Genomic DNA, 27306 nt, shown 5'->3' with positions numbered 1-27306 from the left:
ATACAAATATATAGAATCAACCAAACTGGTCTCTAATCTCTAATCTGTCTTTTCTTTTCATTAAAGATACTACTGGGGGAAAGCTATCCCAAGCCAGGAAAGCTTGCCCCTAAGTACAAACTAGGCGCAGCATCATAGCTAAGCACCAAATTCAATATCTTCAAATAAACTCCAAGATCCATACCTCCGTATCTGCATAATAAAAGGTAGGGTAAAGAGATTTGAAGGGGCGTTTCACAGATATGGTGTTACTTTCACCGCCATAAACCGTATGGCTCTCTGCATGCCTTCCACAATTTGATCGTGCCGTCCTCACTTCCTGTGCCGTAGAGTTTGCCGTCAGGTGAGAAACTGACGGACCAGATCGGGCCGTGGTGGCCTTTTTGGACTTCTGTTGAGGTATTAGTTCGGCTCATATATAAATGTGAATGAGAATGAGCGGAAAAAGAACATACCCAGCTCTTCATCCGTTCGGAGATCATAAACTCGCGCCCAAGTGTCGTCCGCACTTCCGGTCACCAGTCGACCGGTTTCATTGTTGACAGCGGCACTAGCGACCTCGTACCTAAAGTCAGACTTCTTGATCAGACGACCGGGGCTCGAGCCATCGAATAGATAGACGGATTTGCCCGCGGCGACGGTAAGGATGCCGGGGTCATTGGGACGAACGGCCAAGGTATTCAATTCACAGCTACCAATGGTACCCTCGACAGTGTACTCAATGACAGGGTGGCGAGAGCGCAGATCCCACCATCTGATCTTACGATCTTCCGCGGCTGTTGTGAGGATGTTGTAATCCTGGTTCCAGACGATGGACTTGATGGTTCCACCGTGGACGCCGGGCCCGATCTCATAGCTAGTTACCCCGGTGCCGTTCTCCCCCGTTGATGAGGGGAAGGTCGGCGAGGACGAGTTGCTACCGCTGTTGCTGCGGGATAGGTCGAAGATGCGGAGCTTCTTTTCATAGCCGCCTGTAGCCAGAACCTGGGGAGATGTCTGCATGGGAAATGCAACTGCCCGAACGATGTGGGAGTGCTGCAGCGTGTGGAGGCATTCGCCTGTGTGGGTGTCCCAGACTTTTCTGTAGACAATGCATTAGTGGTTTGCTACAGCTGCCGGGGGGAAATGAGCTTCCCGAACTCACGCGGAGAAATCGGCCGCAGCTGTTGCTGCTATGGTGGCATCTGTTGAGAGTCTGGCTTGCCAGACTGCACCTTTGTGGCCGAGGAAGGTTCCAATCCTGTGTCATGGTTAGTGCTCTTTGCCATCAAATGGAATAGATAGTCCTGAGGGAAACGTACCAATCACCGGTGATACCATCCCGGAGCATGGGGTTGTTGTCTAAGAAGGATTAGTTTGGTGCATCCCGCTTGAGCAATAATCAGGACATACCCTTGCAAGCGGATATGAGGTAGTACTGATCATCTTCTACTGTGGAAGAAAAGTCGATATGCGGCACAGGACGAGAGTGTCCGTGGCAGGTCAAAGGGACCACTTTTGTGAGGTCTGTGGAATATGAGTGACCGTCGATGATGCAGATTTCAAGCAGTTATGACAATACCTGACGCCATTTCAGCTTTCAATTGGGGTTGCCTAATTGCAATTTCTTGGTATTAGAGTGATTTCATTCAATTCAATTCAATTCTGTGCGGCCGTTATGTAATGATCTGATGTCCAAGCACGGAGACGAAGGGACCCGTCCAAGAACAGAAAGAAAGGAATATATGAGAAGAGCTTGAAAAAGACGTGGATATGGGTTTATGTAGAAGTACAGAAGAAAATTCGTCAGTCTCGTCAAGTCATCAACTCAAGTACGGCGGGGTTGTAGTAACAGATGATTGAGAAATCTTGGGCGGAGGAAATAAAGTAACGAGAGGGAAAGAGAAGGAGAAATCAGTCAACAGATCTGTCCACCACAGCAAACCCAATAAAGAACAAGTAATCCGCAACCCTTCGAGAGAAGAAAGAAAAGGGGAGACCCCGACCCAAGAGGAAGAGAGCTTGAAGTCGCGAGATGAACTTCTTTTTTGATATTCGTTCAACCCGCCGGCATTTGTTTCAATTGTCCGACACACCGCGCTAAGGCTGATGGGGACTAGTGTCGGTGCACGTGAGGCTTGTAGTTGGACCCACATTTGTTTGCCCAACTTTAATCATGTATTGGAAAACAAAAACACTTTTTCAATATCATTGCGCTGAGAATACTGGACAGCGTGGAGGGCATGTCACTCTCCCTTCTTTCTCCTAGCCACTGCCAGCATTTTATACCACCTCCTGTTAAACCTGCAGACAACAATTAGAGGAAAGAAAGACTCAGCGCCAATTCCTTCGATAACCGATTGTCCCAATGTAGAAGGGACAGATGCAGCCCACTTAACATTGTTACTGGACCATGTCTAAAATTGCGTATTATAAGCAAACCATCGCTGTGCATTACCATATGGTGTAAGATCTACCTTTGTCGCGTATTGGAGTGGTGTATATGACTACATAACAAGCACTCGTGAACCCATGTAGTTTTAAATCGATTGCACAGTCCTCCAAGGCGAAGGAAAGAGTCGGATATTGAGGTGTCAATCACCTCAACGACTAGACTAAGACGATGCCATATCTCACCGCATTGATTGACCTCGAATAATCACTGCAGGTAGCTGTACTATATAGCAGCACTTGTCCATCCTTGTTACTCCGTACATCCAGCTTCCTCTTTGTATTAGTTGAATAATACTACTCCATGCCTCCCCATCATTGGTTCACTATGTATCCCTGCTTTCCCCACTTAGTCGTTTCTGTTGACCACGTATACATACTACTAGATAGCATTCATTGCTGCAGATTTCTTTATTGTACAGAGACTCGAACAGCCTGTGCATAGAAATACTAGATCTGGTATGCCTTTTCAAGCAGTTATGGTGGAATGTTATCATGCCAGTCCACAAAGAACACAAATAGCGACGTGTACAACAGCTCTCCAGCCGGCCCATAGCCAATAGCATAATTATAGACACCCGCTAGTTATTTATCGATTTGTTCCTTAGTTGCAGAGGTCGACCGACACCAAGGCGAGTCCACTCCCGCATTTCCAGGTCCTTACCAAGTTGACTGCGGGCAAGGTCGGTTAATCGAGGTCCCATGTTAGCTTATATACGATCAGAATAGTAGGGAAGCCTCCTCGAGCAAGTCGACATAGAGGATTTCAGGGTAGCGTAGCGTCGGAACTGGTCCTTTTTGTTTGATTAACCATTGATGTCTGGCCAGAACAAGGTCAAAGATCGCTTAATCAAAGGTGAAGGATCAGATTGCTACCCAGAAATTTCTAATCATTTTAAAAGCCTTGTCGAGTGATCTAAATAAACATTTGTCATTCCACATGATGTCAAGCGGCAATTAGTATGATATAACCAGTGCACTACTACAATACACGATAGCTCTATTTTCTTTCGATACAAACGAAGCAAAATGGGAATCACACACAAATCCACTGCACAATTGAAAATTGGTGTCGATAGGTTGTTGTCTAATTGTGCAATAGAGGGTCTATGTACCACACCGTGATCTTCAACCGACAAAATACTGCCACACACAACAAGCACCTTCTTTCCCCTACATCCACTAAGCATCGCTAAAGACCTGTTCTGCCTCCACTCGTTGATTTGATATTCTAGGCAATGGAGCCACTGCTCACATTGGCGTCAGAAGGATAAACGTCGTTCTCCTGCCTTCTGGCATTCCCATCATTGTTCGTCTTGTCGACCAGGGTAAGGTTATTCTCAGTATGTTTGTTCGACTTGTCAACAGACACTTCGTTTGCAGGTATCTATATACGTGATTAGTAATTCTGGAATATAACACTGCTCAATTTCTGTACTTTCAAGGTTGGTGCAGCCAAGGCAGAAGTAGCTAGGAGCAAGCCGCCAAGAACACTGGGCTGCGTTGTTGACTGTTCCATTATAATCGGTAGTCGCTATACTCTGATGTACAAGTTCAATATAGACACGGAAATGCAGTTGCCTCGTAGATGAAGAGAGTTACCATACTTGTAAGTAGAGGACTTCTGTTTTATAAGGCTTCTACTGCTCTGCGAGCCATATACTTCCTTCTATTTTAGACAGACACCATCGGTTACAGTCAAACGGTCTCGGACATCCAGATAGGGGTAGTCTAAATCCGGAGAGCAGGATGTGATCTCATTTTTCGTAAACAATCTCTTTTGATTGCCACTTTCACCTTAAATCATTACCGAACAGTATTTACGCGTTATATCAACAAGACTAGGTGTGATATCGTATTTGTGGACAATAAGTGACAGGGCTATGCTTCACCGAAGCACTCGCCGCGGGTGATCGTAGGACTATTTACAGATAGTTTCTAAACCTTGCATAGGATCTACTTACTAAGTGATCTACGTACATATACAGCACTAGCATGCTCCAGTGGGGCTGTCATACGTATCTCATCTGAGAATACAACAGGAGCTATGGTTCATGCACCTAAATCCCGTCGTCAATTGAGCGTTGCATACCCTAGGTATGCTCATACTAGTAGAAAGGGCTTTCCAAGTTCTGAGCGCTAATGATTTTAGATATACATGATGGAACCCATAAATTTCAAGTCACATAGTTCATATAACAGATAAATACAAATCTGCACGTTTAGGGACCCTTCCACATACCCAGCAAGCTTCTTGTCCGTCTAGAAAATTAGTTTAATGGATCGGTGAATAGCATCGCAGCTTTCTGTAGTTATAGACTACTTAAATCTCCATCGCCCCTCTGGTGAGTAATTTTACACTTCATTATCTTCAGTATCCCCTTTCTGGTTATGATCAAATATTGCAAAGGCCCGAGAAGTCGCAGAGCCAATATGATATGCATCCCCTTAAGGGTCAAATGAAAGAAAGCCCGACATGTACGAATATAATGCTGGTAAAGTGACAAAAATGATTGCACACCGGAACAAATAAAAAAAAAAATAAATAAGTAAGCTACGCCAGCGAAGTTTTGACTGGTAGTATAGACTCAATATAGAAAGTTCTCACCAAGCGCATATATATAATATCTCTCGCTTGGTTCCACCCACCGAAAGAGGATTTGTCTTATGGAGATTAATCGAAATCTATAGTCTGATGTAGATAAGTCCATGCATGATGAGTATGGCAGAACTCATAATAATGCATAATGTCCTTCATTTATTGTTCAGCTGCCCCGGCTTCCGACTGGAGACCTTGGTAGCTAAAAGCAGCAATCAGCTGGTGCCTGACCCACTGGTCTAGGCTTTACAGTTCTAGCAGCTTCTACTCCACCGCCCACGTGACTGTAACTCCGCGGATCTTATTGTCACGGTCCCTTAGTAAGTACTAGTATGAGTGACTAGTACCCTGGTACGTTAGTAACCCAAGAGACCAGCACAGCAACTCTTACTCAGGTCAATCCCTCCGTCTTGTTATAGGACCTGGTCACTTTTCCGACAATATCATTTTTGCCCAGGTTTCCTCACTTGCCTTCTCCTAGCCCTCTGGGAGTGAACTTTATGTATGCCTGACTTCAAGATCTCCGCTTCTTTGGAGGGCCACGGCGATGATGTAAGAAGGTTCCCGGTTGTTGATGTCCACAACAAGTGGTATCTCAATTATATTTTTTGACAACTGACCATCTCTAACGATGATTGCAGGTTCGTGCTGTGGCCTTCCCTAATCCGAATGCCGTGTTTTCGGCTTCTCGCGATGCGACTGTCCGACTCTGGAAGCTTGTATCTACCCCGCCCCCGACATACGACTACACCATCACATCCTCCGGCTCCGGTTTTATCAACTCCATAGCCTATTATCCACCAACCCCCGAATTTCCTGAGGGACTAGTATTTTCCGGAGGCCAGGACACTATAATCGAGGCAAGACAACCTGGTAAGGCGTCGGATGACAATGCAGATGCTATGCTTCTAGGACATGCCCACAATATCTGCGCTCTGGATGTGTCACCCGAGGGCGGCTGGGTTGTCAGTGGAAGCTGGGACTCTACCGCTAAGCTATGGAAATTTGGGAAATGGGAGTGCGATGTCACCTTCGAGGGCCACCAGGGGAGTGTCTGGGCGGTGCTGGCGTATGATAAGGATACAATTATTACTGGTAAGTATCATACTACTGGCTAAGTATACTGTATGACTCCCATGCTAATAATATTACAGGCTGTGCAGATAAAGCTATCAGGATCTTCAATTCTTCCGGAACCCTTCTGAAGACCATCCAAGATTCTCGGGATGTTGTCAGGGCCCTTTGCAAGGTTCCTGCGTCGAATCCCACTGGTGCACAATTTGCTTCGGCCGGCAATGACGGCGTAATCCGTCTGTACACCATACAGGGCCAGGTGGTCGCAGAACTTCAAGGCCACGAAAGTTTTATTTACTCTTTAGATGCGTTACCGTCAGGCGAGTTGGTGAGCTCCGGGGAAGATCGCACAGTGAGGGTCTGGAGCGGCACGCAGTGCGTACAAACCATCACTCATCCAGCGATCTCAGTGTGGGGAGTTGCTGCTTGCAAAGAAAATGGTGATATTGTCACAGGTGCTAGCGACCGGGTGACTCGGATTTTCACCCGGAGCGAAGAACGGGTAGCAAGCGCTGAGGTAGTGGAGCAATTCGAGAAATCGGTTAAAGAGTCCTCGATACCCGAACAACAAGTAGGAAAAATCAATAAGGAGAAGCTACCGGGACCCGAGTTTCTTCAACAGAAATCTGGCACGAAAGATGGCCAGGTGCAAATGATTCGACAAAATGATGGGAGCGTAACCGCCCATACATGGTCGGTAGCTTCGCAGGAATGGGTGGCCGTGGGCACGGTGGTCGATTCTGCTGCCAGCAGTGGAAGGAAGACGGATTACCTAGGCCAGGATTATGACTATGTCTTCGACGTTGACGTTGAAGATGGGAAACCGCCTCTCAAGCTCCCGTACAATGTTGCTCAGAACCCGTACGAAGCTGCAACGAAGTTCATTCAGGACAATGAACTCTCCATGAACTATCTCGACCAAGTGGCACAATTTATTGTCCAAAACACACAGGGTGCGACTATTGGCCAGTCTACCCAAGGATCGACTCCTGCTGGCGCCGACCCTTGGGGCCAGGAGAACCGTTACCGTCCTGGGGAAGCCTCAGCTCAACCTACTCAGCCTCCCGCTCAACCTGAATCCCGCCCCAAAGTCCTTCCCCAGAAAACATACCTTTCTATCAAGACCGCCAATTTGAAGGTGATTGCGAAGAAACTACAAGAAATCAATGAGCAGCTTGTATCGTCTGGATCGAAGGAGCTATCCCTAAGCCCCCCAGAAGTAGACACAGTCGTCTCACTGTGCAATCACCTAGAGACCCCGGAAAGTCTCAAACAATTCCCTACTCTGGAGACCGGGCTTGGATTACTGTTTAAGGTTGCAACGGGCTGGCCTGTGCCAAATAGACTACCAGGTCTGGATCTCCTTCGTTTATCTGCGGCTGCAACGCCCGTGACTGCTACCGCAAACTACAACGGCCAAGACCTTGTAACTGGGATCCTATCAAGCGGCACATTTGATACTTCTTCAAATGTCAACAATGCAATGCTTTCAGTTCGAATGCTGGCCAACCTCTTTGAAACCGATCCTGGCCGACAGCTGGTTATGAGTAGGTTCGATCAGATCATACCAGCTGTAAAATCGGCACTGAGTAGCAGCGGTGCAACACCAAACCGCAACCTTACTATTGCAGTTGCAACTCTGTACATTAATGTCGCTGTTTATCTCACCTCTGAAGGTAGGGGGTCTGCCCCAGAGTCTTCTGAACGAGGTCTTGTGCTCCTCGCCGAACTGGTGCAGATGATCGTCGGTGAGAAGGACTCCGAAGCGGTTTATCGGAGCCTTGTCGCCTTAGGCACATTGATCAAGGGGCTTAGTGAAGAAGTCAAGAATGCTGCTACAGATGTCTACGATATTAACCAAGTCATAAGGGACGTGTTGTCCTCGGGTCCCGGGAAGGAGCCCAGGGTCAAGGGCGTCGTCGGTGAGATCAGGGAGTCGTTGCAATAAGGCAAAGCGTAAACGGTCTTTTTCGAGCATATGATGCACTCGAGGATTAGACACAATCATCTTTAATGATAGCCATGCATTTTACATTATTATTAGAGATGCAATTAGGCAATCCACACACGTTGTACATATGTGCTAACATCAAAGAACCACGTCAGCCTTCTTCTAGCAGTAAAACAATCGATACAATCGTAATGGACATCTTTACAGCCTTCCCTCGGCATCAACCCCAACCTCCACGATTTGGTCAATGCCTGGGTAGTTGGGAAGGTCCAGGCCGTACTTCTCCGTGATACTCTTCGTCAAAAACCGACCACCGAGGAAATGCCTCCCCTGGTAATACTTCACACACGGCTTTGGCGCTGTTAAACTGATTAGATATTCTGGCATAAACTTAGACCCAGGTCCTTCCTTAGGTGGACCACCCTCTATATCCCAAGAGCTGGGCGCATCGACGCTCAGTACAGGCACCGAAGCTGCCTCAATCTGAGAGATGATGGTCGGGAAAGGGTCACGGAGGGGACCACCGAAAGAAAAACCGAAAATTGCATCAACTAAGAGATCAGCAGATTTGATTGCGACAGGGAAATCGGTAATGAATGGCACGGAGAGGTTGTCGAGTTGGGTTTTGAGACGCTGTTGATGGGTTTAGCTTAAGTAGAATCCACACTGGTTGGCGAACGTACCTGGTAAAGCTCGTTCTTGCCCTCTTTGGGATAATAAACGGATGGCTCATAGCCGTACTGAGCGAGGTGGCGAGCAGCGACTAGACCGTCTCCTCCTGTTATTGCCGTCAACCTGTGTCCCATCGTTGCGGACTTGATGTTGACTTGCCGTTATTTCCGGGGCCGCAAACAACTAGGATGTTCTTTCCAGCGCTTGGAGGATGTACGCGATGGACTGAATAGATTGCTGTCAGTGAGATCCGCTACTTGTCTAATTTCTTTCAGTTTGCACTTACCTGCTTGCGAAACAGACAATCCAGCAAGTTCCATCAGTTGGTCCAGGGACCATCCTCCAATCTCCATCAGGTCTTTGTCTAGGGATGCGGCATCTTTAGAAGAGATAGCCTAGATGAATGGCTTAGTTTGATATACAATTGGAATTATGTGGTAAAAGGAAGCGCACCTTCAACGACATTCTGGCGGTTCTACTGTAGTATCGAATCGAGGCGGGGAGTGGATATCGTTTGAGCGCTGTCAATGAAGAACGAAACATATATCACTTAAGTGGAGAGACAAAACAGAATATTGTCGAGTTTAGTATCCCTCAGCTAACTTATAATCTGAACAATTGCTTATTTAAGTACACGATAGAGCTCAGCTCAATAACCCAAAGAAGCTGTGGTGGGATCTAATTACATCATACCTTATCATCCCATACACCGCCTGACGCTAATCCGCATTCCGTAACTCCGGATCAACAGATTCTCCGGCAATCTGCGAAATTGCCGCGGAAGTCTTGCTGTCCTGCTTCAGATTCAGCGTATAGACCTTCTGTCGGACACTCACTGCTGCCAGTCAATCCCATTCAGTCTTCAAAATGGTCGTCCGTATTCGCCTGGCCCGATTCGGGAACAAGCACCAGCCATTTTACAACATTGTCGTTGCGCAGGCACGGTACGTTTGTCTCGTTTTTCTTTCCCTTTTTCTTCCCGAGTCTAGACTTTACTCCATGAGCACAAGCCGAAATGTCCAACGAAAGAGTCAGCTGTGAAGCTAATATAACCTGAACATTACAGGAGTGCTCGTAACTCGAAACCCTTGGAGGTCATTGGCACTTACAACCCCATCCCGCAACGCCCTACAAACCTCTCCGACGAGGAAGCCCGCAGCGCAAGGCCATACAAGGAAGTATCACTTGACCGGTCCCGAGCCAAGTACTGGATCGGTGTTGGAGCGCAGCCCAGTGATGGTGTGTGGCGGTTACTGAGCCTGGTATGTGAAGGATGAGTCTAGAATACGAGGTCATACGGTTTGATAGATGGTGAACTGACGATAATGGACTACAGGCTGGCATCGGCGATGGCAGAACAAAGACAAAGAACTAAGATCTGTTTTGCTCATACCCGACTCTCTTATATTGATTTATGCATCGTTATCCGATCTTTGTGTCGGTGATTGAAGAGGATAGCCTATTTGACTCGATAAAATCTCGAGTGCTACGTTTTGGCATTTTCCATGGCGTTATTGCGTGAACCTTTTTCTGGAATATATTGGTTCGATGACCGGACCTTGTACCTGTACATTATGTGAGCTGATTGTGTTTAATTATGGCATGAGAGAATCGCATTCGTCGATTATGGATTGATAACAATAAATTATGGGGGGCTATGCTGCGCCATGAACGGTTGATCTTCCCTGTCCGTATGCAGGCTAAGTCTGGGGCTCCTTGATCAATTTCACCGATTGCCGGCAAAGCCTGTGGGCTAAAGTATGCCTTGGGCCTATCGGGGATCGGACCGGCATTGCAAGAAGAAACACGGGAGATATAATGAGCCGCTCAGTGGTCAAAGGTGTATATGCGCCGTATCTCTAGGTAGCCTCTGAACATATTGCCGAGTTGAAGTTGGCGTGTACGCAATTATTCCCTGTCTCGGATTTTGTGGTATCGGAGAACCGCGGTGATACCATACACCCTCAAATTTAAGCCCTATTGTCTTACATATCTCGAAAATGAGATATCTACGTCTCGAATCTCTCTCGTGACAAGTCCTAGTATACACCGTGTACGCGCTAACAATATGTCTACTACTCGTCCGTGCCCTCCACACTTCGCGTTGTAATGAACTAAAGTTAATACTACGGTATCAGTGGAAATTACGGCTGCATAAGCATCCGCATTACATGTGGTCAATGTCTACTTGTGCTGTCCTGGAGATGAAGCATCCGATTTGATGATTGCTCCTACTATGTAGTCAATGATAGCCTATATAAGCGTCATAATGAGCGACATATTATACAGATGAGACAAGGATACAGCCCATTTTACCTCACCTATCACCAGACATAGCCTCGAGATGTGCCATGATCACATCAATACGGAGCACTTGGATAAGAAAGTAGGCAGCAAGCCAACATCTGACATCATTCCAGTGAGTCAGCTCGTAGGCAGAAAGGGTTGGATGGTTCTCAATCACCGCAGCACAACGTATATTAGTAGTAGGCTACGCTAAACATGAGTGCTGGTTAGTAATATCCCTAGAATACGTACAGAATCTATTTAGTGCGTGTATCTAAAATGCTTCTGTCAGTGCTAGACCTTGCACTTCGTCCATCCACACCCCCTAGATTCGCATTAGCTTCTCTGCCCACCCCTCCTCTCTCACAGACCAAGTTGAAAGTGCCGGGCATGAACCAATCGTCGCGGGGAGCCCGGCGTCCAGACAGCATAGAGGCAAAGGTGATTGGTCAACGTTGGGAATTCCAGATGGAAGATCAGCAGTAGAGTTTGAGCTTTCCCACGGATTCATGGCAGCCAGTAGACTCCGCTCTTCGGCGCAGGGTATTCTCTACAGATTGTTGTTGGGAGATGGGGGCTTAGAGTTTCATCCGTCGACCTTTTACAGTTGTAGTTTATCTTCTGGCTGGGGTAAGTGTTTAGTTGGTTGTGGTCACGATGAACGACTAGGAAGGTTTGATATTTTTTTACATTGACTATAATTTTTTTTCCCTTTGGTTAATTTCCCCCTAAACCCATTTCGAAGTCTCCTTGCAATCATCCAAAGGTTCCTTTCGTCACATGAGAAAATCTATCCACGGACCGGACGAGTGACATGTCATTGACCGATACAGAGGTACACTTAAGGTACTGCATGGTGCCGACTGATAACGAAGCCTAGGCTCTTTGCATGACTAAATCCCACAAATCGACGAGATAAAGGAGGGTACATTAAACCTGTTCCTAGTCAACTAAGTTGTCAGGTCGAGTAATTGTTTGGCGCGATCGAGCTGTAGAAGTCATCGGCATCCGCGGTCCGAGGGGAGCTTCGATGTATGTACGTATGTACGGAGAAGAGCAACATTTTTCTGGTCAGCTGGAGGTTAAACGGTGTACTCCATATTGGCCGACTTTGGTGTTCATTGTTCTCGGAGAGTATCCTTCGAAGTCAAGGGGCAAGCTGACTCGTAAGTCATTAGTACTGAAAGGAAAGAAGAATGACTCCGGCTGAATGCCATCAATTCAGTGGACTGCCTATGAGTGGATATGCCTTCTGTCGCAAGGTATGCGGTACCTGAGTCAACCATTCAGTTCTAGTAAACAATAGAACCTTAAAACTGGGGCAAAAGATAATAAAAAGGAATGTGAATACGGGCGGAAGAAAACAAGCCAATCTAAGAATTTCGTTAATATAATTCAGTGTAGAAGGAATTTGTCCCTACACTCATTCCGGTATGGTCGAAGGTACACAGTATCTATCGAGGAAACGCTTCGGGCCTCTCTCCACGCCCTTTCCCCAAAACACACGCACTTCCACGTTCGCATCCGGAATACTCAGGCAATGTTTGCGTAGTAATAGAGAGACTTAGGCTTGCTGCACTCGGTAAGTCATGCTGCAAAATCAGGATATGACAGTGCCCACTCCAGGGGCCGACAGGCTAGACACTGGATCTATTTTAACAAAAGGCTTTCAGGGTCGATCGACTTCATACCAGTGCTCACAATAGCGCGTCGTGTCAACTAAATCGTCGGGTCGCGCATCTGGTGTTTAGCGGCTTCGATTGGACAGCCTTTTAGTTAGCGTTCTTAGTCACGACGTCGTTGGTGATTAATTACTTGCTTTCTTAGGTTTAGTTCGGCGAGTGTACTTTTACTCCCTCAATCTTGTCCTGGAACGGAGTCAGACTCGATCCGTGGACCAAAAGGACGCACTGCCGCCCCCAGTACACTCAACTGACACCATCGTTCCCTCCCAATTCCCTATTATTCATTCATTTCATTGTTATTGGGGAAAAAAGACCGTTCCGGACTTTGCAACGGGATACGCATTTCTGGTTTCTTACGATCGTTCTCTGCCTATTCCTTATCAACCTTTTTATTCTACTTTTCTTAGTTTTCCTTTCTACCAATCCATAACCCACCTGTCATTTCGTTCCCCTCTGAATATATATGATAATATATATATATCGTTTCTTTGAATTTGGTCCTTCTGCGAAATAATTACCAGGTAACGGCAATACATACTATACTACACGATCTCCCGTCATCCACTGTCCGTAGGGACCGACTGTACCACTGGAGAGAACCTGTTACCAGCTTTACTTACTGCCACCCCTCTCCGGCCTCCCCCCCAAAACCCAATCTAACTTTATCCTTCCCCCGAACTCTCTCACTTCTCTCCTGTCCTTTCATTGCTCCATCGCCCTTCTCCTCTTCCACCTTTACTCTTTCTTCCCACACCCCCCTGATACGATTCTTTTCTTCCCACCATCGTCTTCAACCATCTTTTCATCCTCTAGCCACTCCCTCTCGTTTCCCTTCCCTTCGCATTTGCTTCGTTCGCCTATTTCCGTCGTGCGATCATTATTCGTCTCCTTGTCGGTTGATCGGTCTACTCGGCCCGTTGTCGCATCGCTTCTTCATTCAATATTCACGATCTTGTTCGTCCTCGACTCGCCTTGGCGCATCTCAACGACGAATAAATGAATTGATTATTGTCACTGTCACTGTGGATGACCTTTTCAGGTTAAATAAACTTATAACCTGTGACGCACTTCTCAGCATTAGGCACCTGTCACCTGTTGCCTCCCGTTGCCCACCTCCCCTTACCTGGAGAACCTAATCCTACCCTTATCGCTCGTAGGATTTTGTCGATCCATTTAACAACTGGGATCATCGATCCGCGAGGCATGAGTGGCAGTTCGAATCAGTCTACCCGTACGAGTCCTGGGTCTTTGAGTACAACTCATCGCACGCCGTCCGTGTCGTCGGGCGCGTCGCCTCCGCATCAGTCGCTTCAGTCCTCTCAGGCGCCTTTAACGGCCCAGAATGCGATGTCGACCGACGTGTACACTTCATCCACGTCGCAGGCGTCAACATCACTAGGTCCCACTTTCACCTATCCATTCACTCCCCTCGGTCCGCCGTCGGCCTTCGATAACATGCCTTCCGCCACCATGCGCCTAAGCGACGCTGATCGGTCGGCGCAGGGCCTCAACGGCTTCATTCGACCCGGAGCGGGCGGCGCGATCCTAATGCGAAAACTTCCGAAGAGCACTAGTCTCGAGCTGTTGCGCAGCATGCTTCTCTTTGCTAAAGATCTCGTGGATATTGAGTTTGAACATAACATCCCCCCCGAAGACAACGGGTATGTGAGCGCAGTCGCACGGTTCAGTACGGTCGCCGCAGCCGAAGAGGCGCGGGCTTTGCTCGATGGCAAGCCGAACTCTAATAACGATGCGAACATGATCGTGGAAATGTATAATGGCCCTGTCGGCTCAGCTCTGGGGGGACCCAGGCGCAATACAATTGACCACACCGCGACGCGTAGCCTATTAGGAGGTGTTACGTCCAATGGACACTTGTCGCGGCATTCATCCCGCTTCAACGGTACTTTCCAGAGCCTGGAGAAGCTGACGGTGGCGAACGCATCCAACTCATCGGCCAGCGATGCCCTACCTCCTGAATCAAGTTCGCGCATGCATAGCATTTTCTCACCCCAGTCTCCGATCGGAAATGGTGTTCATGATCTGCCGCGCGTCAGTGGTAAGTCAATGATTGATCAGGACCTCGACGAAGATACGGGTGAGCTTCTCAAAGACCCTGTGGGCTATGCAGAGAATGGGCACTCCGGCTCTGTTTCCATCCCCCGTCGCTCCACCAATCCCCAGTTCCCCACGAATCAGTTTGCCAACATGTCACTGGCCACCAACCTGTCCTCGCCACCGTTGTCGAATTACACTCCTGGAGGCTCGGCCCATATGGGAATTCCTCCTCCCTCAACCGCATACCCCCAGTCCATCAACAACATGAGTGGGAACCACGGGCTCCCTTATGCCAATCCACATACACCTCGTCACAGTTTGCCTGCCGCAAACCCGAACGACATGAACCCGCCTTGCAACACTTTGTATGTGGGAAACCTGCCGCCGGACGCGTCAGAAGAGGAGCTAAAAGCTCTGTTTATGAAGCAGCGTGGATACAAACGCCTTTGCTTCCGTAACAAGCAAAACGGACCCATGTGTTTCGTGGAGTTCGAGGACGTGGGCACAGCTGGCAAGTCCTTGAACGAACTGTATGGCTACAAACTTTCCAACAGCATTAAGACCGGTATCCGTCTTAGTTTTTCGAAGAACCCCCTGGGAGTTCGTTCTGGGCAGCCAGGTTCCATGAGTGCATCCAATAATATTGCATCTCAAGGTGCAGTTTCTGGAGGTAGCAGCCTTGGTGGCATGCACAATCATATGTTCTCCACTGTCAGCGGGCCTCCTCCAGGTCTTTCGGCCCCTCCAGGCCTAGTGCCACCACTGCAGTTGCGCAACAACGGAGCCGTGCATCCCTCTGGCCATCCCCACGCACCAGTACCAAACAACGGCTCCTTCCACCCAAATACTGGCCTAGGGATTCGGACAAACCATATGAATTCCATGATGTCCCCCACCACTCCACTCTCCGGAGGGGTCCCTGGCGGTGGCTCGGGACCGAATATGGGAGGCTTTAATTCTTATTATCCTGACTACATGATGGGTCGGTAGAGAGATGCTGCATATCGTGGAGATAATGTCCGACATGTTTGATGACGATCACTGGGTTTCTGGCGCATTGGGGATTTGATTTGATATTTCACGAGCTAGATTAGCATTTGGAGGTTCCCCTTCCTCCTGGGAGTAAGGAACATGGGACTCTGGCTTCTATAGCTTGCTTGTCGTTTTCGCTTCTTCCCTCATCCTCCTTTCGTTTCCTTGCAATGTACTTGAACAAGACAGGATTGTGGGTTTTCCATTCTTATTTTCTTCTTTTGGGGGTGCATTATCGTCTTGACATTTGCTTGATATTTCCTTCTTCTTTTTCCTTTATACCTTTCCGACAAGTGGCTCCGTGTTTGTTAGTTATTCCCCTGTTGTTGTGTTTCCTACACATTCATACCCTGTGCTGTACTGCGATTTCTGAATTATTGATAATAGTGTTCGAGGAGTTGTCTCAAGACGAGCTTTGTCTGTGGTCAATCAGTGGCATCGAGCCCATGTCGCATTCATTTATCCGGCGTCACTGTCTGATTCAGAGGGGTTTAGCAATGCTTTTCTTTCTACGTGGATGGGATTTTGTCACTTTGTCCCTTGGGTTTACGAGGAATACCATCCCCCCCTTCTCATTCTTACTTGCCTTCGTGAATGCCTGCTTGCTTGCTAGGTCAAGGAAGCAAAGCTCTCCTATTAAAAACAAAACAGAAACAAAAACCAAAAAAAAAAGAGCGGCATGATACTGGGTTTCAGCTTATTATTCCATCCCATGTTATGATAAAGGTCTGCGACGGTTACATGAAAACACCCATTGTGAGAGGCGTTCTTCAAGGGCTATACACTGAGATACATTTCTGGGATCCTTTACGTCCGGCTTTGGCCAGTTGATTTGTAGCGGATTGCTCTTTACTCTTCCTTTACTTGCATTCTTGCGAGCAGCGTGGTGGTTTTTATTGTTGACTTGGGGAGCATATCTGGGTTTTCTCATCCGGTTTTCTTCAACCCTTCATTTACAATGGCAGTTATTGGAGGGAAAGAGGCGTACCTACATCGATTTTTATCTTCATTTCGTGGGAATTTGCTCTTCGTGTACTTGATACATTCAATGAACTTGTAATCGCTATTGCCAGTGTGCCAGTTAAGAATCTTTACAATTAGTTGTGTGTGGAAGAGCCATGGGCTCCATGAGCTATACATGTATGTCCAGGATGAGTTAGGCTGTCGGTATTATCACGTGACCATTCCGCGCCAAAAAGTTTCTTCCTCGACCTCCGGTTGTTCTGTTGACATCTATCCTCTATACCACACACACACCCCCTCAACAGACATCAATTGGGCTAACCTGCATTGATGCAAGCCCATTGTGACCTGATATCCCCTTTTGATACTTAGATAGTGTTCTATTATACCCCACCACCATGCCACCACGAGTACAGAATCAGCTCGTGACCAACACTCTTCTCCCCTACCTCTCTTCCTCCTCCACCTCTACCTCCACAATCTCCAAGATCCCTACCCAATGTTCTTCCTCATCAATTACATCCACATCTCGGCGGACATGCCGTCCCTTCTCCTCGACTGTGGCCTCTCAAACGAAACTACGCAATGAGATGTTTACTTGGCTGAACGGTGAAGGCGCCGCTCTGAAAAACCACATCCCGGGGTCAACCAACTATCTCACACAAATCAAGGAGAGAGATGAACAGCCTGTCGGACGGACCCGTCCGTTCCCACTAAACCAAAACTTCGTCAGCGAGTCTATTTTGAGTGAAGAGCTGAGGAACGAGATCTACGACCGCGTCGTAAATCAGAAGAAGAGTGTCAGAGCTGTCAGTGTCGATCTGGGAGTCGACATGCGGAGAGTCGGTGCCGTTGTCAGGTTAGTCGAGTTGGAAAAACGCCAAAAACAACAGGTATGTGTTCCTCTCTTCTTCATTTCCCTCTTGGATCCTGCTCAGGCCCCTCCACGATGCAATGATGAGACAATTATAAAATCGATTAGTCTTTATGACCTGGTCTAACCGGCCGGGAATGGTTACAAAGCCTATTAACTGATTGCACCCAACTCCACTTGTTATATTCTACATATCAATTGTTGGGCTGGTTCATCTCTAACCACTCGAATCACAGGGTAAATCACTAGCCCTGCCATACGCTCGGGCCATCCATGAAATGGTACCCACGACACCCCTATACGAAGATACCCGTGACAACCGCAACCGCCCTCATGAGTCAATTAACGATCTTCCCGTCCACAAACTGACCGACCCTCAAATCTTCTACCCTGTCTCGGAATCCCGCCAATTCAACCGTGTCGATGCTGGTCGTGTCTTCTCCGCCGCCCCAGCTCTCGAAAACAAGCAAGTTAACGACGCTGCCGACCCGGCAGAAGCCGTCAGCCGCATAACGCAAAACCCGTCCCACATTGAAAAGGTCGGCAAAGGCGAGGCTGAGCAGCAAGTTCTCCAGCCCGCGGACGCCCGTATTCCTCACCCCCACCTTGTCGCGCACGAGCGCTTCCGTCAGTCTAGGCCAACTGAATACCGCGAGATCTTCAAGGCATACAACGAACGTCTCCGTCAGGAGGAAACCGCAGAAAAGGAGCGGAAGCGCCTCGCCAAGGAGCGTCAAGATCAGCAACTAACAAAGGTCCAGCCCGAGTCTTCGCGCTTCGAATTCCGCTTTAAGGACGTCGTCGTCAGCAAGGAGACAACCGGCACAGACGGTCGTGGCTCCAAGGCCCCCGGTCTCAGATACGGTGTCCCTAGCTACGAGCGGAAGAAGGGCCAGGTTAAGATCCCCACGCGTGTGGAGGTCTAAGGTCCGGGTTATCACCGCTAGTCGGGATACTCTTCCGGTCTCTGTCTCTATAACAATACCTCTTATCTTTCTTACGTTCTTGTATTTCTATGCTCCTCTGTACAGATATGGATGTGATGGGTCAGCGTTCGCTTGTACTATAATTGAATCGAATTGACGTCGTAAAGACTAAATACTGATTAATTTCCCTGTGTTATCTTGTGTCTTAGAGTACAGTAAGACGCAGCATCGTAGACAATAATATTCTGGCAACCTCTCAAATATTGGTCGGTGGAGTAGCGTGAATAGTGCTAGCACAATATCAGGCTAATTCAAGTTTGCACTCAGAATAGATCCCGGACATCAATGCCTACAATCTCCTACCAGGATATTACGCATCTTGTTAAATGGAACAACCGAACATGAGAAATCTCGATCGTGTGCTTGAGCATGCCCCTGAAGGTAGATATATAAACATGAAAATAACCTGTAAACACCACGAAAGATGAAGAAGCTGCCCCCTTTAAACCAGCGAACAACAGTGCTATAGAAGGAATCAACAAGGGCTATGCTGGGTATCCATAGAAGCCTCAAATAGCGGAACAAGCGCATGCAACATCAACTATGCGTGTATTGTGACAAAAAAGAAACCGGCTAACCGAAAGAGCCTAAAATCAAAATAGACGTGATTTCCTGCAACTTAGATGGCATCCGCAGACGCGTCGTGGTGAGTCGAAGTCTCCTCAACAGGCACAGTGGTCAATGGGCTTGCGGGAGAGTCAGGTGCTTCCCCGCCAGAAGAGTCTTCTGGCAAGAGATCCGAAGGTTTGGGAAGATGCAAAAACTGGGATGCTGTGTCTGGGAAAGATGAATCCGGCAAGGCAGGAGAATATTTCTTTGTCACACGTCCATTTTCCAATTGTGAATGTGTGGGTGTCGCTGATGACTGGTTATCATTTGCATACCCTCGCCATTTGCGCCAGCCTTCAAAATCAATCAGAGCCTGCATGCATCCCCATTCCGTTACCTTCTGCTCCAGCCATTCAAATCGCACAGGCTATGGATGTGTTAGCTTTGGTCACGCGCAGCACATATACAATAAGGCATACCTTGGTCAAGAAGTCATTGCAGCCTGCAGCCAATGCTTCGTGTCGGTCACTTTGCAGACTGCTGGCAGTCAAGGCGACAATGATGACAGGGCTCTTGAACAGCGAAAGATCATGCAATACGTCTTCCTCTTCCAGAGAATCATGGGTTTCGGGGTCTATCTCCGGCGGGGTCATTGCGGTGGCACTTGCAGCGCTTGACCGTCCGGATGCCGTCTTGGGGAAAACACCTATTCCGTTCAACCGCTCAAGCCGGCGAATTTCTTTCGTCGCATCTAAGCCATTCATAACGGGTAATTGGATGTCCATCAAGACAAGGTGAAAGCCCCCTTCTCGCCACTTCTTGACCGCCTCCTCACCATTTGCGGCGCATTTCCAGCGCACGCTAAGACGCTTCATGAACGCCTCTAACAACCTCTGGTTAATGACGTTATCTTCAACGATGAGAACATTAATTGGTGGCACAGTGCCCTCGATGAGGCCTCCAAATGCTGCACTCAAGGACTGCGCAGGGCTCTTTTTGGGTTTTACCGACTGACGAGGGCGAGGTGATGCCCCGCGTGCAGGAGGTGTCATCGATTTATTCTGAGGTGACTCTGGAGGCGGGACAGGTGGCGTAGGGACTTGTGGAGCTGGCTGCGGAGGTATGGCAGTTTGTTGGGCCCCAGCTTCTATAAGCAGTCAGTACACATCTTCAAAGTGGGCACCAAGCCGGTTGAATTAGTTAAGATATAAGGTCACTAACCTTTGGAGCTGGTCGATTGCCCTAATACGGTGGGCGAGTTCGTAGTGTGCCGAGTAAGAGGAGGCCGGCGAGTATGGCGATTGCCCCGGCTCCCTGGAGAAGGTAATGGCGGTGCCATCCCGGTCGTGAGGATACTTATGGATGGGGCCGGATGGGCACTGGCACTGCCCGAAGAATTGGATGCATGGGCTGGCGGGGTCGGAATATTGGGGTGGATCGGCATGAGAGGGAAATATTCATTATGTTCGCCCGGTTCAGTTTGCTCATAATAGATCGAATGACGCGGCGACGGTTTCGGCGTTCGTCGTGGCGGTATTTCGATAATCAAGGCCTCCTCTATCGTTTGGCCGCCTGGAAAATAAGAGTCCACCACTGTGACCAATGGCTCTTCTGGACTTAGCATCCGATCCGGGGTCGCCTGTTTGTTTGAGCCTTCCCGAGCAGCGATGCGAACGACTATATCGGGTGCGTCGAACGTCTTGCCCAGCGAGTTGGCGTATTTCATGATTACCTGATCGCGTAGCTCGTCGACAAGAGCATCATGCGCGGTCGGCACCAAAGTGGCCGAGCCCCCTGGCCGTCTAACCCAGATCTTGCGTTGTAGCATCCCAGCAGTACCGGTGGCAAGGCGGCCACTACCGTCGTTTTCTAGAGAGGTTCTCGGCTGCTCGAGTAGATCGCTAATCAAGTGCTGGTGAGACGGGGCAAAAAGCGATTGACGACGTGAGCCGAGACTTGGACGTTTTGGGATCGAGACGGCACTGGAGACGGGTGCTTGATTATGGGGTGCAGCGGAAGGATTCTCCGCAACAGCAGTCAGGGGTGTAGGTAACTGGGGTTCGCCGACCGTAGACCCTGTACGGTCCCGCCCTTGATTGTACGCAGTCTGAGACGCTCCGCTTCCCGAAGTCGGCAGAGGCGGAGTCGCTGTTGGAGCAAAAGGTAACTGTTGTAGTAGCTCGTTCGAACCAAGCAACCGTGGTGGGGACTTAAGAAAGTCCGGGGGCAAGCTATGACGGTCGGCTACAGCGCGGACACAATCGAGATTCGAGTCGGATAGTTGTCGCTCCTGTGACCCTGGGGTGGAAGCTATGAGATTCTGGTTCAATGGCCCTGGAGCTCGGGTTTTCTTTCGTAGTCGTGATGGTTCTTCTTCCCGAGGAGATTGTGATCTCCCTACCGAGCCTTCGTCAACGGAACCGTAATACCGCCCCCGTTCTGCCGATGGACTCGCGGGGGGAGCGGAGGTATCGTCCGAGATTGAGCGCTGGGCAGTAGACAACGAGGAGACGGAATTATATGAACGGGGTTGAGCGAAGCCCTTGTCGGACGTGAGGGGAGAGCGCAAAGGCACTGGCGATAAGGAGTTGGTATTGGCGGTGCTGGAATTTTGCACGAGGAAAGGTTCCGCTCCAGTGGCCGCCTTGACAGTCGACGATCGCCGCAGCACTTTGGCTTTAAACTTGCTCCAGGAATTGGTCGTCGACATGGCTGAGCCCCAACCACGATAGCTTGTTACAATCAGGGACCAGGAAAATATTATTTTCAACGGAAAAGAACAAAAAGGTAACGACAAAAAAATAGAAAAAAAGGAGAAAAGAAACGAACAAAACAGAATGTAAAGGAGTGGATCAGATGAATGGGAGACACTATACTGTCACTTCCATTATTCCTCACGCTTGAAATGGTCAAGACGGCGAGATACTAAAACCATCACCAGCGCCGGCAACAACAAGTATAACTGTGGCACACCGTGCGGTGATAGACGGGGTCAATGGAAGGGCAGCGCGGACGATTGAGCTCCTCATCTCTTTTATAGGAGGAGAGGAACAGGAACGAACGCAAGTCGAACTAATATAGAAGACTTCTTTCCACTGTTCCCCTCCGAGATGAGAAGGAGCGCGACGTTGGGAAGGGAAAAATCAAAGGAAGTCAAAGAAACAGAAGAAGAAAAAAGCAAAAGAAAACGAGGGCAAATGAGGGAACGGAGAGAGGTTGAGGGGAAGTTCAGTTGTCGAACGACCCCGGTAGGTTGTTGTCTGGCTACTCAACAAGGCAATTGCTTCAGCAGTCACGGGGAATTCCTACCTTACTTAAAGTCCACGGCGGATCTCAACCCGGGGGCTTCCCGTACCTTGTAGTATAATAATAGTAAATAGTAATAGCAATAATAATTTCGGATGATAATAGGAGGAGGGCGTATCTCCAGTCAATCTCTCCTGAGAGACCCAACGCTTGGGCCGCAAAGAGTCCCCAGCGAAGTGAGACTTGTCAATGAGAACAGAAGCGAAGGGAAACCCGACAAGAGCAGTGATTATTGGGAAAGAGAATTCGGCGGTCGTCGCCTCATTTCGATGGTGCATGCAGCGTTGACATGTCAGCGTTTTATGCATGTAAAGTCCCTAATGGAACTAACTAGTTTAGAATCGTAGCTAGTCTCTGGCACTATCTATATTAAGTCAGGGAGGGAGGTTTCATAAAACCTATTGGAAGAAGTGCACGGACTCCTCGTAGAATTCCAATTGATCGATAAGATGGTACCGAACCATTGCAATTACATTCCATTTGTTCTCATGGCTCGATAGTGTCCATTCAGAGGGATTGCATTTATACTTCCATAAAATTGCTGGAGCTTCGGATAAGGTTTTGGTCGATCCAGACCTATCACATGTCCAATATATACTCATGACTACCGACTTTTCGCTCTTTACCGCGTCCTAATGGAAGATGCGGGAAACCGGGAAAGACTCAGACTTCGCGACTAAGACGAGACAGGTTAAATCACAAGACAGGCTAACGGCTGAGCACATCCAAATCAACCACTGATGAACAATCAAGGTTAGCTAGTATCTCGGGCAGGGTGGAGATGCAGAAAACAAAGACGATACTAATAGCATGATCAGCAGGTAAGCTTATTAGTTCCAGATATCGAGTCGAGCGAAGCTTTGGAGATACAAATCTCCGACATGTGGCGATAAAAGAAGATCGTAATTTTACCACTATATGCTTCAAGGTATGAAGCATCAACGCCTTTTTTCTTCTGCACCATGTCTCGCCTGCGCCGGTTGTCATTGTGTTAGACTACGCACACTGGTAAGCTGAAGGGATCCTTGCTACGCTCAGAAGAGTCGAAAGCTACACTCGTCTTTATTGCTTAAAGCTGGAACAGCGCGTTGGGTTCATACACTCAAGAAAAGCTTAACCATTCTAGTCCAACATGAAAGAAACATCGAAGCAAGTAATGAGCTATGTCCGGAACATGACAGATGAAAGTTATACGCATAATGTATCAGCGCGCAGATGCCCGCTCAAAGAAGCTCAGACAAAGAGATCGATAACCGAACATGCGCTTTACAAAACGAAAAGAAAGTACCGACCAAGGATTGTTGAAACAAGTAAGAAAAAGCCATCAAGACGTAACGTGACTTCGCAAACCAGACTCGCGCCGAGTGATACTACTCGAAGGGTATCAAAGATAATTTTTCTCGCAACAAAACGGCGAGGACCATGAAAAAACCAAAAAGAGAAGAAAGAAAGCGTTACACAGGGAAGCTCCATCCAGATCACAACAAGATCAAATAATTCGATGGAGCAATACCTGTATCTCCATTGGATTTCCTGGCCTGCCACCACCTGCCGCTAACATCGGACACTTCCAATATCTCATGTTTGGTAAAGCTGATCTCATTGGCGTCTTCTGGGTTGGCATCATACGAATAGATTGCCTTTGCCCGATACGGGTATTCGGTTGGTTGAGGAACCTCGTTCTCGTTGCCATTGGCAGTCAAGTTGGCGTTTGAAGGGTTGCCAAATCGAGGTTGCGATGAGCTGCGGTTTTCCGAACCGGGGGCACCGCCTGGGTAGCCCGATACGGGCGATGACGTCTCAAAACCATTGAGCTGTGCCGATGTATACATTTGAGGTGCCTGGCTGGAAGTAGTCTCAGGTCGGTTTCCGAAGGCCGTAGACATAGGTCTGCCATTTCCATATGCTCCAGGGTGTTCCTTTTGGAGGGCGAACGAATCGATGAACCCACGATGCGAGGCTTGCGGCGTCGATCCGAAATAAAATATCCAGATAACCTATTTAACCCGTGAGTTATATTCGATACATTGAAGGCTGTTGTGAACTCACTATCACCATAGACATGAGAATAAAACCGGCACCTGCAGCTTGCGACGCAGAATCGCTGCGATATACTAACGAATTCACACCAAGTGTCGTGATTACCATACCAGCGGAAAGATAGCCCACAATCTGTTGCTGATCAGCTTTGGCTCATGTGCATAAAGGGCACCAGGAGAACCATACAGCTACACCGTAAACGGAACCAGTGTCCGTGCCAAACACAGCCGTCATCCCAAGAATAATGCAAAGCGAATAAGCGACTCCCCACCACGAATAGGTGGGATAGCCACGGGCATTAATCGCCGAGACAATCGACGATATGAATGCGATGACCCATGCCAGCTACAAATGAGATCCCATTAGCTTCAATCACCGAGCTGGACCACTCCACTGCCTGAAACACATACTATCGAGATGGAAATCGTTGCAAGCGCGAACGGGTCGCCGAGGATATTGCTTGGACGGAATCTCGCCATTCTTCGACTTTCGTTATAAGGGCTCGGCTTATGTAGAGATGAGGAAGGCGTGGAGTAAGCCACCATGAATGTGGTAAGAAAAGGGCGAAAGAGAATATATAGGGCTTGAGATTGGTTGTTTGCCGTCGTATACTCCGTTCAACTAAATAGCCGAAGAGGTATATCCCGTCCTTGGCTGTATAGTTGCGATGACTTTATAAACGGTCCTTTGCGTTCTCTAAACAAGATCAATTGACCGAGTAAGGTTCCCGGGAAATATCAGTTGCTGCTTATGACACTATATGACATTTATCGATGAAGTCAGCGTGTTACTATCAAGCGGTTAGTTTTGTTGTTTAGTTATAGACGCGAAGGATAAAGAACATGTAGATCAATTGGCGGTGGATCGAAAACATCGTGAATGACAACAACACGAACCAGTAACTCGTGTTTAAAAAAGAATAAATAAAACAATAAAATAAAATAGAGGAACAGAGGCGGTCAGTCAGCGCAGATGCATCGTACCTTGAGGTAAAGCAAGAATATTGACAAGGAGGCTGGTCAAGGTAAAGTTTAAAAAATAATAGGATAAAAAAAAAAAAAAATCAAGGAGCACTATATTCTGAGACAGCAATCAAGAGACCACAGAGCGCGTCCCTTGAGAGGTTGGTTGAGGGAAGTTTAGAAACAAGAATGCCCCTTGCAGGCAACAAATCAACAACAGCACCTGGCTGGAGGAAGGAAAGATGAAGATGAAACGTTAGAAGGGATGACAGCGAAAGAGAGGAGAAAAGAGTGGAAACGAGCGAAAAGTCGATCACGTAAAAGCGACTGATGAGTGAAGGAGTGATAGAAAAGAAACAAAGATGGGGAAAGTGAAGTGCAAAACGTTGAACAAGTCGATTACTTCGTCCAGTCGGGAAAAGGAGAGAAGATGGGACGGGAGGGGAAAGAATGTGGACTGAACGCTGAGGCAGCAAGGCAGAGATACTACGACGCTAGAGTACGACTTGGCAGGTTTCACACCCACTGGTGTTGGAGCGTCCACGCGAACCCCGTTTCCACAAGCACACCGACTCCACTTGATTGGTCGCTGTTCCTGGTTTGGCCCCTGGCCTAGAAGATCGAGAACGTATAGCGACTGGTCCTCGCCCTAACTAAGTTTCTGTGGTTACTATTCTTATGCGGATTATGAACATTAGTACGTATAGTAGGCGATGACAGTGGACACAGTATGGATTTTTTTAATTTATTTATTTTTTCTTTTTCATTTTCCCTTTTCTAATTCTTACAATTACTCATGTCCTACTAGTATATGTTATAATTCTCTTGGTAACACACGGCCAAAGGATTCTTTTCCCTCATAGCCTATCACCTGGTCCCCACATAGACTCTCATTGTCACCAATTCCCAATCGACTGAACTCTCCGAAGGACAATTAAATGGCGCTGCCTATCATTATTACCATAGTATGACTAGACCCATGGCACTTAAAGATCGAAATGAGATCTTGATTTGAAACTGTCCGAATGGATCCCCCTTCTCCGCTTGCGATGGACGACACGCAACTCGGTCTTTGCTTTAATAACGGTTAGTGCGGATAGTGGGTTCCTCTCATTAAATTCTGGCCAAGGCTGAGGCTGAGATGTGTGGCATGAGTGGCTTGACGGCACCATAAAAGAGTAAATGATCAACATGGTGTCCAAATTTCATATCCACGAATGGATCCTGATTTATGGAACGTTGCTTGTAATCTGCATGAGTAGGTTTTGGGAAATCCTTCAGTTTTCATTACCATACGATTGATCCCTACGGTTACTACACTAATTTTGCTAATTAATGGGGTCCTCTACTCAGGATCCGGAAAACAAAAAGGGAACACCACAAAGTAGGGCAATTCACATGAAGAAGGCAACTGTATTCCGGAGCCCATCGTTCTGGTGATCTTCTTAGAATTAAAATGCAAGAAAATGGAAAATGCCGAGAAATCCTTTGTTACTTTCTATCCAGTGATTTTCCTTCTTTTGAGCAACGAACCAGTGGATTCGCATCGTTGGCTCTTATCAAGCAACGCCCCAAAAACTATATTCCATGCAGTCGCTGAACCCTACATTCGAAGATAACCTATTCTTCTTCTGTCTAACCCTAGACCCATCAATGCCGTGGATCAGAAGACCCTGTTGCAACTCCTGGTCCGATAGGCAATTCTTGCAGACCCAATGTGCAGATAAACTGGTCGGTTTAATTAACAATTATGCACCACGCTAATTAGCCAAGAGATGGGGAAATTGCAACCGAGGTGAGGTATAAAATTCACAATCCCATCCATATCCACTCTATAAC

At 47.8% G+C, this 27306-nt stretch overlaps 8 protein-coding genes across 8 annotated transcripts; 4 read left to right on the top strand and 4 right to left on the bottom strand.

Moving 5' to 3' along the window:
• Nucleotides 1-254: 254 nt before the first annotated feature.
• Nucleotides 255-3134, bottom strand: AO090701000755 (WD40 repeat domain-containing protein; the record flags this gene model as incomplete). The annotated part of the gene is made up of 6 exons (XM_023237167.1): nucleotides 255-391; nucleotides 456-1081; nucleotides 1145-1240; nucleotides 1302-1341; nucleotides 1393-1506; nucleotides 3095-3134. The coding sequence occupies 6 exons, from the start codon at nucleotides 3132-3134 to the stop codon at nucleotides 255-257; spliced, it is 1053 nt and encodes a 350-aa protein (XP_023092271.1).
• A 2399-nt stretch (nucleotides 3135-5533) lies between these two features.
• Nucleotides 5534-8051, top strand: AO090701000756 (WD repeat PLAP family protein; the record flags this gene model as incomplete). Its single annotated transcript, XM_001823501.3, has 3 exons — nucleotides 5534-5581; nucleotides 5671-6124; nucleotides 6184-8051. 3 exons carry the CDS (start codon nucleotides 5534-5536, stop codon nucleotides 8049-8051), a joined length of 2370 nt encoding a protein of 789 aa, XP_001823553.1.
• Nucleotides 8052-8255: 204 nt separating this feature from the next.
• On the bottom strand, nucleotides 8256-9191 carry AO090701000757 (NADHX epimerase; the record flags this gene model as incomplete). Its single annotated transcript, XM_023237166.1, has 5 exons — nucleotides 8256-8687; nucleotides 8738-8832; nucleotides 8871-8951; nucleotides 9013-9121; nucleotides 9180-9191. The coding sequence occupies 5 exons, from the start codon at nucleotides 9189-9191 to the stop codon at nucleotides 8256-8258; spliced, it is 729 nt and encodes a 242-aa protein (XP_023092272.1).
• Nucleotides 9192-9593: 402 nt separating this feature from the next.
• AO090701000758 (mitochondrial 37S ribosomal protein bS16m) lies at nucleotides 9594-10101 on the top strand (the record flags this gene model as incomplete). The annotated part of the gene is made up of 3 exons (XM_001823503.3): nucleotides 9594-9670; nucleotides 9793-9988; nucleotides 10063-10101. 3 exons carry the CDS (start codon nucleotides 9594-9596, stop codon nucleotides 10099-10101), a joined length of 312 nt encoding a protein of 103 aa, XP_001823555.1.
• Nucleotides 10102-14044: 3943 nt separating this feature from the next.
• On the top strand, nucleotides 14045-15745 carry AO090701000760 (uncharacterized protein; the record flags this gene model as incomplete). The annotated part of the gene is made up of 1 exon (XM_001823504.3): nucleotides 14045-15745. The coding sequence occupies one exon, from the start codon at nucleotides 14045-14047 to the stop codon at nucleotides 15743-15745; it is 1701 nt and encodes a 566-aa protein (XP_001823556.3).
• A 1403-nt stretch (nucleotides 15746-17148) lies between these two features.
• AO090701000761 (mitochondrial 37S ribosomal protein mS45) lies at nucleotides 17149-18550 on the top strand (the record flags this gene model as incomplete). The annotated part of the gene is made up of 2 exons (XM_001823505.3): nucleotides 17149-17643; nucleotides 17861-18550. 2 exons carry the CDS (start codon nucleotides 17149-17151, stop codon nucleotides 18548-18550), a joined length of 1185 nt encoding a protein of 394 aa, XP_001823557.1.
• A 349-nt stretch (nucleotides 18551-18899) lies between these two features.
• Nucleotides 18900-20987, bottom strand: AO090701000762 (response regulator; the record flags this gene model as incomplete). The annotated part of the gene is made up of 4 exons (XM_023237165.1): nucleotides 18900-18909; nucleotides 19495-19586; nucleotides 19639-20306; nucleotides 20381-20987. 4 exons carry the CDS (start codon nucleotides 20985-20987, stop codon nucleotides 18900-18902), a joined length of 1377 nt encoding a protein of 458 aa, XP_023092273.1.
• A 2956-nt stretch (nucleotides 20988-23943) lies between these two features.
• Nucleotides 23944-24984, bottom strand: sho1 (osmosensor SHO1; the record flags this gene model as incomplete). The annotated part of the gene is made up of 4 exons (XM_001823507.3): nucleotides 23944-24462; nucleotides 24515-24637; nucleotides 24692-24850; nucleotides 24916-24984. The coding sequence occupies 4 exons, from the start codon at nucleotides 24982-24984 to the stop codon at nucleotides 23944-23946; spliced, it is 870 nt and encodes a 289-aa protein (XP_001823559.3).
• Between the last annotated feature and the right edge of the window lie 2322 nt (nucleotides 24985-27306).

The sequence above is a fragment of the Aspergillus oryzae genome, chromosome 5, assembly GCF_000184455.2.
Source record: "Aspergillus oryzae RIB40 DNA, chromosome 5".
Lineage (NCBI taxonomy): Eukaryota > Fungi > Ascomycota > Eurotiomycetes > Eurotiales > Aspergillaceae > Aspergillus > Aspergillus oryzae.
This window is presented reverse-complemented; position numbering and strand designations above follow the sequence as displayed.